This window comes from Engystomops pustulosus, chromosome 8, assembly GCF_040894005.1.
Source record: "Engystomops pustulosus chromosome 8, aEngPut4.maternal, whole genome shotgun sequence".
NCBI lineage: Eukaryota > Metazoa > Chordata > Amphibia > Anura > Leptodactylidae > Engystomops > Engystomops pustulosus.
This window is the reverse complement of record NC_092418.1, coordinates 120,712,838-120,725,206: the sequence shown is the minus strand read 5'-3', so window position 1 is coordinate 120,725,206 and position 12,369 is coordinate 120,712,838. Positions and strand designations below refer to the sequence as shown.

General features: G+C 40.8%; 1 protein-coding gene across 1 annotated transcript in view; it reads left to right on the top strand.

Annotated features, from left to right (window-relative positions):
• The first annotated feature begins 9,175 nt into the window (after positions 1-9,175).
• LOC140076182 (uncharacterized) overlaps positions 9,176-12,369 on the top strand; it is a 229,682-nt gene continuing 226,488 nt past the window's right edge. The window contains 1 exon segment of the mRNA XM_072122697.1: positions 9,176-10,259. Coding sequence (XP_071978798.1) covers positions 9,248-10,259 — 1,012 coding nt within the window. The 5' untranslated portion in view covers positions 9,176-9,247.

Here is a 12,369-nt window from a genome sequence, read left to right as displayed (position 1 = left end):
ACTAGTTCACTGCCTCCATACATCGTCCCCTTATCAAACGAGCTGTGTCAGGCAGAATTTTGGATTGTTTTCATGGCTTCCATGTTAACTTTGTCGCCACCCTGCTGTGTAATCCACAAAATATACTGGCAAACTTTTATCATGTACCAATATTATTTGAGCGCTTCTTGCTCACCTTCTTTGGTTCCTCTCTGCTACCCATTGGTTTGAAGCCTGAGTCCATTTAGGGTATGTCGCCATGCCACTCTCTAGCCTTCCGCTGCTGCCGCTGCCTCTGCATGCCGTCCCCTATAGTGTCAGGGTCAATTATTGGATGTTTTAGATGCTATCTAGCTTCATTCTGTCACTCTGTCATGGCCATGCTGTTGCCCATAATTTTGGCATAATGGTGCGATTAAGCAGCCTCAGAGGCATCCATGCATGCTGCCCCTGCTGTTTCCTGTCCATTTCCGTGGTGTTTCCATCCTTTTCTGAGGTTCCCAGGTGTTTGGCCAAGCTTCCCTGTGCAGAGCCTTGGTCCCCTTGAAAAATGCTCGAGTCTCCCATTGACTTCAATGGGGCTCGTTACTCGAAACGAGCACTCGAGCATCGGGAAAAGTTCGTCTCGAATAACGAGTACCCGAGCATTTTAGTGCTCGCTCATCTCTAGTGGTATGGCTAACAAATATAATGTACTGTTTTGGAATACTAGAGGGTTAGGTGATGCCAATAAAAGACTAGCTGTTTTTTCCACGATACAACAACACTGCCCAGCAGTTATATGTTTAACCGAAACTCACCTGATCAAGGATTCCATACATGTATTGCAAAAGAGGTGGGTGGCCCATAGTTATCATTCCACATTCTCCACACATGCGAGAGGGGTGAGTGTATTGATACCGAGAACCATACCATTCGAATGCCATTCGTCCTTGATAGATGCGGACGGTAGATTCGTATGTCTTCATTGCTCTATTTTTAGAACCCCTCAGATTTTGGTGGCTGTATATATCCCGCCTCCATTCAATTGTGAGGTGTTAAAGAAAATATTGTCCTTTATTAATACCCTGCCACAACTACCCGTACTAATGGGAGGGGATCTTAATATGGTTTTGTCCTCCAATGCAGATAGATTTAGTGTGGATAGGCAGATAGGGCCAGATGACCTGACGGTATTGGCCAAACTATTGGAAGAGATAGGCTGGTATGATTGCTGGAGGTATAGATATCCAGACGCTAGACAATATTCATGTTATTCCAGCTCCCATACATCGCTGTCAAGAATTGATATGGCAATAATATCCCCATCTATGCATTCTTTTATTCAAGATGTAAAATATTTGCCCCGCAGCATATCGGATCATTCACCGTTATTAGTAGACATGTCTATTCCCACCTGGGTCATTAAACCAATAGGTTCCTGGAAACTAAACCCATTCTGGTTGCAATTAGTAGACAAGGGCAATGAGTTCAGAATTGAAATTGAGGAATTTCTCCGACTAAATGAGGCGGAAGTTACAACAGGCTCCCTATGGAATTCCCTTAAAATGTATATAAGGGGTATATACAAAGCACGCATCAACTCACATAAATCTAAATCTAAGGAGTTATCTACACAGTTAGAACAAAGAGTATTGGAGACAGAGCAGGATTTTACTATGCCCCCAACGCCTGTTAAGGAAGCAAATTGGAAGGAAGCCCAACAGTTGTTAAAAGAACACATAGAACAAGTAGCGGAAAGCAAGAGATTATTTCTGCAGCAAAAGTATTTTGTCCAGGGAGAGGCAGTGGGCCACCTGTTGGCGGGCATAATAAAAGCACAGGAGGGTTCTAATCACATAAAGGAAGTGTAAACTGCAAGGGATGAGCTGGTCAATTCAGATGAAGACATCCTGAATGTCTTCCACAACTTCTACAGGGACTTCTATACTAGCAAATTAACAAAGGAGGGAAGTGACATAGAAAGATATTTAAATGTTATAGAATTGCCAACGCTCAGTCAGGAACAGAGAACTCAGTTAGATGCCCCTTTGACCTTGGAAGAACTGGAGGAGGCCCTCCAAATGAAAAGGCACCAGGTATGGACGGTCTTCCAGGGGAGTTTTTCAAAAAGCATAGTGAAGTATTACTACCTCGCCTATTACAAGTTATACAATACTCAGATGAAGTGGGTCTTCTCCCAGCATCTATGCGGGAAGCAATTATAATCTTACTTCCTAAACCAGGCAAAGATCACAGGCACCCAGACTCGTATAGGCCAATATCACTACTGCCGGTGGATGTAAAACTTTTGGCCAAGGTCATCGCTAATAGATTGTCAGGGGTAATCACATCTCTAATTCACGTCGACCAAACAGGTTTTATGCCAGATAGATCCACAGCATTAACCCCTTAACTCTCTGCGCCGTAGCTCTACGGCGCAGAGGTATAAGGGATGTATGAAGAGGCGGGAAATGGCGCCCAAATGTCCGAAATGCGACTTTTACACCTTTTTACATAACATAAAAAATGAAATAAAAAATGATCAAAATGTCGCACAGACCTCAAAATGGTAGCAATGAAAACGTCGCCTCATTTCGCAAAAAATGACCCCTCACACATCTCTGTGCGCCAAAGTATGAAAAAGTTATTAGCGTCAGAAGATGGCAAAATTTTTTTTTTCTTTTTTGTACACATTCGTTTAATTTTTGAAAATGTATTAAAACACAATAAAACCTATATAAATTTGGTATCACCGCGATCGCACCGAACCAAAGAATAAAGTAGGCGTGTTATTTGGAGCGAAGAGTGAAAGTCGTAAAAACTGAGCCCACAAGAACGTGACGGGTTTTTTTCAATTTTTCCACATTTGGAATTTTTTTTCAGCTTCGCAGTACACGGCATGTTAAAATAAATAACATTACGGGAAAGTAAAATTTGTTACGCACAAAATAAGCCCTCACACAGATCTGTAAACGTAAAAATGAAAAAGTTATGGATTTTTGAATTTGGAGAGCGAGAAATTAGCCGAAAAACCCTCCATCCTTAAGGGGTTAAACATTAGGAGACTGTTTTTAAACATTCAGTCTGACACAGCAAAGGATAGGGGCAGTGCTGTCCTTTCACTCGACGCTGCCAAAGCTTTTGACAGCGTCGAGTGGAAATTTCTATGGGCAACTCTGAGCAAAATGGTATTTGGACAGAGACTGATTAACTGGATCCAGTTATTATATTCAGGCCCTATAGCACGGATAAAAGTTAATGGGCGTGTCTCTAATGAATTTGCACTGGAGAGGGGTACAAGACAAGGGTGCCCCCTATCCCCATATCTTTTTGCATTGGCTATAGAGCCTCTGGCAGCATTGATTAGGAACTCTGTGGAGATTACAGGCTTTCCTGGGAAAGGGGGAGAGGAACGTATATCGCTCTATGCTGATGATATGTTGATCTATATGGGAGATACAAATAGTTCACTCCCACAGTTAATGTCAATTATCAAGGAATTTGGCCTATATTCGGGGCTTACAATAAACTGGGACAAATCTGTCCTGATGCCATTGGCAAAGGAGCATAATATAAATGTCCCGATATAAGTACCACTGCAAATGGTAAATAAATTCAAATATCTTGGGGACGTTATAACCCCAGACCCGAAGGAATACATTAAGAGCAATCTAGAACCACTACTAGCCAAATCTGCCGATAAAATTAAGGTTTGGTGTAAACTCCCATTGTCTCCAATCGGAAGGGGTAACATTGTCAAAATGGTGTTAATGCCTCAACTACTCTACATACTACATAATTCCCCGATATGGATATCACAAAAATACTTTCATAGAATCCGTGGGCTATTCAGGAGGTTAGTGTGGAAGGGAAAACAGGCCAGAATTAGCTTAGACATTTTACAAATGGGGAAGGCGGATGGAGGTTTGGCTATACCAAACCCCTGGCTATATTTTATAGCGGCACAAATGCAACACTTCCAAGGCTGGGGGGTAGAGGCAGAAGGAGAGCAAGCGCACTCAGCCGGTAAATTGGTTAGTTTATGGCCACAACACTCAATACCAGTACATGCCTTAGAGGGCGGGTTTGGAGGGGGGGAAGTAAGTAATAAGCCAACAATGTCACTTATGTCTAAAGTGTGGTCTAAAGCCAAAGACATTTTAGGAATTCCCAAATACACCTCGGAAACTCCAATCCGGCGTAACCCGGCTCTTCCAGAAATTTTTCGCCTAGAAGGCTTTACCCCATGGGAAATGAAAGGGGTACGGACTCTACAACATATTTACTCTGAAGGTAATTTCCGGACATTTGAACAAATACAAACAGACTTTCAGTTGCCACATGCATGGTTTTATCAGTATCTACAGCTTAGACATGCTCTCGAAACACAGATTAGGGGGGAGCCGATAGAAGTAGGCTCTGTTGGGGCATTGAATAGGATATTGAAGGCAAAATCCACTAAGGGCCTCATTTCTTACTCCTACACTATATTGCTCAATGACTCCATGAAAGATGTGCCCTTAAAGTGTAGGGCAAAATGGGAAGGAGAAGTGGGTCCTATTGAGGATGAACAGTGGACAGAGGCTTTGGAACTAATTCCTACTCTCTCACCTAGCGAAGCTCGTAGGATGTCTCACCTCTTACTATTGCATAGAGCCTATAAATCCCCCCAACTGCTGTATCGTATAGGGATTAGATCCACCTCAGACTGTCCAAGATGTGGCATAGAGGATGCGGGAATACTGCATATGATGTGGGACTGTAGTAAATTGGAAAATTTCTGGAAGTCTATTTTGGAGTTAGTACGTAAAGTCTTTTCCATAAATATAGAAGCAAGCCCTCTGGCATGTTTATTAGGAGTTTTAAGGGTTGATAATTTGACAGAACCAAATAACATCGCAATTCAGCGCTCCCTATACCAAGCCAGGAAGGTCATAGCCGCTCACTGGATAAGGCCTAGGCCACCAGACAAGAGGGAATTCATAAATCGTCTGAATACGATCATACGATTGGAATATAGTGTATATGCAAAACGAAATTGCATTCCAAAATTTGAGAAGATATGGGGCAAGTGGATGGACACACCAGGTTTACCATCGGCATCCCTGTCACGTTTAAGGGCAAGTTTGGAGTATCAGCTATCTTTGATGAAATAGGCAACGGAGGTTCCATTGGTAAGCAGAATAGTTGGAAACAAGGGTGCTGGAGGGGGAGCTGGCTCATAGGGGAGGGGGGGGGGGGGTTGGGGTAGGGTAAAGAGAGATATATATTGTTATATTTATTTGTGTAATTTGGATAGTACTGCAAACACTACCAAAATATAGTATAAAATATGGAATATTCTTGATGTTATTACCTGGCTGTACTATATATGTGTAATACTGAAGATGCCTGTTAATATTTATATTTGATGCGATATATATTTCTCTTATGGTTATACCTGTTGGGTTTGTAAAAGGGGGGGAAAAAACAAAAACTTTCAATAAAAATATTTGATTTAAAAAAAAAAAAGTTATTAGAGTAAGAAGATGGCAAAACAAAAATAATGGCATTATTTTCATTTTTAAAAATGACATCAATAGAACAAATGCATATTAATGGAAAAATGGGGAAGAAAACAAAAGCCAAAAAAGTAGTTAAAAACAAGTAAAAAGCTTTGGAGCTATGAATGAACTTGCATCACAGGGATGAGTACTGACTGACAACCTCCCCTGTGGTATAATGAGCCCAACTCCTAGGAGTCCGGGCTCTGCCACCTATGTGCATGGTCGGGATGTAGAATAAGCATTATAGCGATATTATAGCCACATGTACATAATCAGATACTTCTAAAAGAACAAGCTACCTGCCACCTGAGGTTCTGGATGTATTGGGCCGGGCTGCTGCCCCGGATGCTCCAACAATGTGAGAAATCACTCAGCAAGTAAAGATTGTAGAGACCAAAACACATCTATTAATCAGTAAAGTGTAGTTACTTTTGCTCCACAATATGTTGTAGAAATCAATGACAATAGGGCACATTTACTTACCTGGTCCATTCGCGTTCCAGCGGAGGCTACTCCGACGTGCATTTGGGTCTTCCGGTGATTCATGAAGGTCCTGCGCCCGATGTCCACCAGGTGTCGCTGCTGCGCCGAGGTCCGCCGAGGTGCGTCGGAGTTCACCGATCTCTTCCTGGTGCATGTAAGTATGGCTCATGCTACCAATTTTTTAAAAAAAATTCTGCGGTTTTTACGAATCCGACGGCCACGCCCCCCGATTTCCGTTGCATGCACCCCGGCGCCGAAATCCGATCACGTGCGCCAAAATCCCGGCGGAATTCGGCGCAAAACGGGAAAAAAAACTAAACGTGACGGAAAAACGTGAATCGGGTCGTTAATAAATGTGCCCCAATGTGTTTATTTCTTTATTGTAATTCTCATTATTGTTATTTAGTTATACATGTTATTTAGTTACACACCTGATACATGCGTCTCAATGAGTTGTGCAAGTTATTAGACCTGCTTTGCCTTGTGTAAACCTGAGTTACAAAATGTGCCAAAAATATAGGTCTATGCTGTAAATAAATGGTGACCCTGGAAACAGAGGCAATGCGTACAATAGGACCTTATATGATAAGGCGAGATGTTTGGAAAAACAAACTTTTTGTGGTGTAAAACCTTGTAAATTAGAAAAATCAGGAGCAGAAGAAAAACTTACTGTGTGTCAAAAAAACCCAGACATAAATGCATTTATATATATCCCCCAATATTTCTCCATTTCCTACACATCTTGTATCCTAATAATTGTACACAATCTTCTGGTCAGACGCAGTAGAATGGTAAATATAAATTATAATACATGGGATGTGGATGTCATATTCACATTCCAGGAGCAGAATCTTCTAACGTGGATGTAAATATCACTTTATTGTATATTTCTATGCTCCATGAAGCCATTTCCAGGACAGGGCAGTCACATGGTCATTGGAGACGCCTTGTCTGCATGGATTTGCATTCACTATTGTTCAGGATGTGGAATCCGTAGGGAATCACAGGGGGACATTTGGCCTAGTAAAGATTTACAAATGAAGTTATCTAATTTCATCAGAAAGACACATCCTGGCCTTTCTTTGGTGGGAAGGGATGATAAACCCATAACAAAGGAGAACAATCAGAGTGTCATAAACAATCAGCCTGGCTGATAAGGAAGTGGGACCAACACCCTTCATTTACATGGGGGAGGTTGTTGAGACAAGAGGGGGAAGACCAAGGGGTATAAGAGACCCAAGCACAACTCACATGGGAGAACATCTTGGTGGAAGATCTTACTGGAGGAGCCTAAGTGAGAGATTGTGAATGGAGAAAGAGCAGGTCCACGTTTGTGCAGAGGATGGAGCCTGGGAAGAAGGACATGAAGCTGGTGCCAGGGACCCCCAGAATGGTAAGTACTGACAGCCTTCATTGCTTTCTAGAACTGATTTTTCCTCTGTCGCATTATTTCTGCCTATATCCACTTCCAAATAGGAGGCATTTATGTAGCCTTTCAAACTGAAAAATGGTGGCGTTTTTTTTCTTTCGTTGCTGTGCCTCTTGCACCTAATTTATGCAGTTTGGGCGCCACAATATTGGTGTTTATCTGACACTCATGACTTGTTCTTTTTTGGGGCGCAAAATTGTGGCACCACTTGTGAATCTGAGATATTTCCGTCTCTTCTATATTTGTGACGTGTTTTTGGGTACAATTTTTGGCGCAAAATTATAGCAGCTAAAAGCTGGTCTAGGGAGTTCATACCAATTACACTTGTGTTTGAAGTGTTTGTGACAGGATTGTGACACAATACTATTTCCAGAAAGGGACCTTATGGTGAATATCTGCACTGGCGGCCTCATTTATGTCAGAAGTCTGACATAAATGTGTTGCTCACCCTTTAAAGTGAGTGCACCAGAAAAAACTGGTGCACTCAGCGAGAATAAAGTGAGCGCCGGCAGGGTGCGCCAGATTTGTGAAGACTGTGCTCCTGTCTTCCTAAATCTTTAGCCAATAGAACTCCTTAGACCAGTTTTCTGCAGCTCTAATTGTGCGCCAAAAAGCATGTTGGAAAACTGTTTATAAAAACATGAAAAAAATGCATCTCAACTGCATAAAAATAAAAATTCTGAAATATAAAAGTATAGAGGTGCAGAAATGTAGGGGTACAGTCATATATAGGTATAGCTGTGCAGTTATGTAAATCTAAAGTGATGCACTGATATGAATGTATAGGGGTATAGAGGAACCTATATGAATATGAACAAATGAACAAAATAGGGGTCATTCATCTTTAGTCTGTGTCTTTTTCTGTTTTCGGATTTGTTTGATGTATCTTAGAGGGTGATATATCAGGCAGCTGAGTTTTTGTGACTTTTTTTTTAAAGTTGTAAAAAAGTTGCAAATTCTTCTGCAACCTCTTCTAAGCTTCTTCCTACGCCTACTCAGGACTGCAGTTTATTTGCCTCAAAGTTGCAACTTCTTACAGCGATTTGCACCATATTTGAGACCTTGTATATGTCCACATCTGGATTCTAAAGCTATATCAGATGCTAGACTAAAAAAAATCTGTTGCTGTGGACTTTGCTAAGCGAGTGGATTTGCTTATTTTGGTGCAAATATGCAAATGCTTCCAAAAAAGTTGCAAATATAGGAGAGAATAAAAATAAAATCCTAAGATAAATGACCCCTAATGCGACAGATGTTTTACTCTGTTTTAATCTACGTTTTACTGAGAATTCACACAGGAGAGAAGCTGTTTTTGTGTTCACAGTGTGACATCAGAAATGGTTAAAAATAAAACAAGTTGGCAATTTATGCAAAAATTTTATGAATATTTATATCATTACAGATTTTATTAACTTTGTTATTGATCAACTTGTTATTCCCGGCAGATGACGTTACTTGTGGCTCAGAGGAACATCTGCTATATTCCGATATTAAAGCTGATGAATGTGGGATCACACAAGATACATGTATAGAAAACAACAGCAGAAAGGATTTACCCTCAGACCTTCACCGCAACAATCTATCATCTGATCCTATTACATTGGGCATCTATTGTGATACATCACAGACTAAAAGTCCAAAAAGGAGCCACCACAGAGCAGCCGAGCATCTAAGAACTGCAACCAGGAAGACATTTTCATGTTCTAAATGTGACAAATGTTTTACTCATAAATGGAATCTCCTCACACATCAGAAAATTCACACAGGAGAGAAGCCATTTTCATGTTCAGAATGTGGCAAATGTTTTCGTCAGAAATCACATCTTATTATGCATAAGAAAATTCACACAGGGGAGAAGACGTTCTCTTGTTCAGAATGTGACAAATGTTTTTCTCAAAAATCAAATCTTCTTGAACATGAGAGAATTCACACAGGGGAGAAGCCATTTTCATGTCCAGAATGTGGGAAATGTTTTATTCAAAAATCAGATCTTGTGAAACATGAGAGAATTCACACAGGAGAGAAGCCATTTTCATGTTCAGAATGTGGAAAATGTTTTACTCAAAAGTCAAGTCTTGTTGAACATAAGAGAAGTCACATAGGAGAGAAACCATTTTCATGTTCAGAATGTGGCAAATGTTTTCGTCAGAAATCCTATCTTGTTAAACATGAGAGAGTTCACACAGGGGAGAAGTATTTTTCATGTTCAGAATGTGGGAAATGTTTTACTCAAAAATTAAGTCTTGTTGAACATGAGAGAATTCACACAGGGGAGAAGCCTTTTTCATGTTCAGGATGTGGAAAATGTTTTACTCATAAATCACATCTTGTTAAACATGAGAGAATTCACACAGGGGAGAAACCGTTTTCATGTTCAGAATGTGGAAAAAGTTTTATTCAAAAATCAGATCTTGTTCAGCACGAGAGAATTCACACTGGGGAGAAACCGTTTGTATGTTCAGAATGTGGGAAATGTTTTATTCAAAAATCAAATCTTGTTCAGCATAAGAGAATTCACACAGGGGAGAAGCCGTTTTCATGTTCAGAATGTGACAAATGTTTTTCTCATAAATCTCATCTTGTTAAACATAAGAGAATTCACACAGGGGAGAAACCGTTTTCATGTTCAGAATGTGGGAAAAGTTTTATTCAAAAATCAGATCTTGTTCAGCACGAGAGAATTCACACAGGGGAGAAACCGTTTTCATGTTCAGAATGTGGAAAATGTTTTATTAGGAAATCAGATCTTGTTAAACACAAGAGAATTCACACAGGGGAGAAGCCGGTTTCATGTTCAGAATGTGGAAAATGTTTTATTAGGAAATCAGATCTTGTTAAACATGAGAGAATTCACACAGGGGAGAAGTGGTTTGTGTAAACAATGTGACAAATGTTTTGCAATGAAATCCCTTCTCTAAACACGTCTCTCACACAGGAATAAAAAACATTTGAATGTTAAGAATGTGGCAAACATTTTCCTTTTTTTTACATCTGAGAGAAGCCACAAGGGGAGAAGTCTTGTTCTTATTGAACATCTGCATTTGTAATTGAGTTTGATGTTGAGTTGTAGGAGATGCAATAACCAATAAACTTCAGATTGGATTAGAGAACTTGTACAATTATATAACGCAATCAGAATAAGAGAGAAAAATGTGGAGGAGCTCGGATAAAGCAGCAGCTGATGTTCTGCCTGAGTGGGAACACGGGGGAATTTATTATTGGCTTTTCTTCAGTTTTTTGGCAGATCTTATTCTCTGTCTTGCTGCGCCATATTTATGATGGGTTATAATCACGTACACTCTCTATGGATACGTTTCAAAACAGAATTAAACAAGATTTATCTCCTCCACATAATGAGGAGTTTTCCTGCCATAAAAGAAATCTGTCCAAAAGGCACTTCACATCTCTGTCTGAACTTAGAGATTGCTCTAATGTAATTATAAAGATGTTGGATAAAGGGGGTACGGTGGTTCTTTTGGATATAAACATGTATTGCTCTCAAATGAAGTCCATGCTTTCAGATGTAGTACATCAAGGTGCACAGAGAACTGCCACACAACCCAACCGGATTGTTTAAAGCCCATTGTGTGAGCCCATTATTTCCATCATACACAGTTTACCCAAAACACATAAATGGGTCTTCCCTAACCCCATGAGACCCGTTATTTCGGGCATTGGCTCAGTTAATGAAATATTATGTGAATGGCTGATTACAACCACTTGTAATCAGAGTACCTGGTTATCTACAGGACTCATCGGATGTCCTGAGAGTTTTGGATAAATATATCTGGTCAGATTACTCTACAGGGTTGGGTTGTGATTAGAGATGAGCGAACATGCTCGTCCGAGCTTGATGCTCGTTCGAGCATTAGCGTACTCGAAACTGCTCGTTGCTCGGACGAATACTTCGCCCGCTCGAGAAAATGGCAGCTCCCGCCGTTTTGCTTTTTGGCGGCCAGAAACAGAGCCAATCACAAGCCAGGAGACTCTGCACTCCACCCAGCATGACGTGGTACCCTTACACGTCGATAGCAGTGGTTGGCTGGCCAGATCAGGTGACCCTGGGATAGACTAGCCGCTGCCCGCGCTGCTCGGATCATTCTGTGTCTGGATGCCGCTAGGGAGAGAGCTGCTGCTGGTCAGGGAAAGCGTTAGGCTGTTCTATTAGAATAGTGTTAGGCAGGAGTGATTCTCCAAGAACCCAACAGCCCTTCTTAGGGCTACAATAACGTTCTACTTTTTTTTTTTTTTATTTGCATCTAGTACCATTTTGTGAGGAATTAGCAGGGGGACTTGCTACCGTTGTGTTTAGCTCTTAGTGGCACACATATCCACCTCAAACTACAAAGTGGAAAAATTTACTAGGGGTTGGATTTCAATTAGGCACAGTCTGCCATTTTTCCTTTTTTATTTTACGTTTATTTTGTTTAATAACTCAGCGTCATCTCATCTGGCATAGTAGTGTGCTTTCATACTTGGCTAGAAAATAGCCATAGGAGAATCCAAACGGCTTACTTACGCCTACAGTAGCGTTATATATATTTGATTTCTGGTTGATCTGCTGGTGGCTGTACTTGCTGCAGTGCATCTACTAGCCAATTGTGAGCAATTTGTAGTGAGACTTGCGACCGCTGTGTTTTGCGCTTAGTGACGCACATATCCATTGCAAAGACCGAAGTGGGAAAATTTAGTAGGGGTTGGATTTCAATTAGGCACAGTCTGCCATTTGTCCTTTTTTATTTTACGTTTATTTTGTTTAATAACTCAGCGTCATCTCATCTGGCATAGTAGTGTGCTTTCATACTTGGCTAGAAAATAGCCATAGGAGAATCCAAACGGCTTACTTACGCCTACAGTAGCGTTATATATTTGATTTCTGGTTGATCTGCTGGTGGCTGTACTTGCTGCAGTGCATCTACTAGCCAATTGTGAGCAATTTGTAGTGAGACT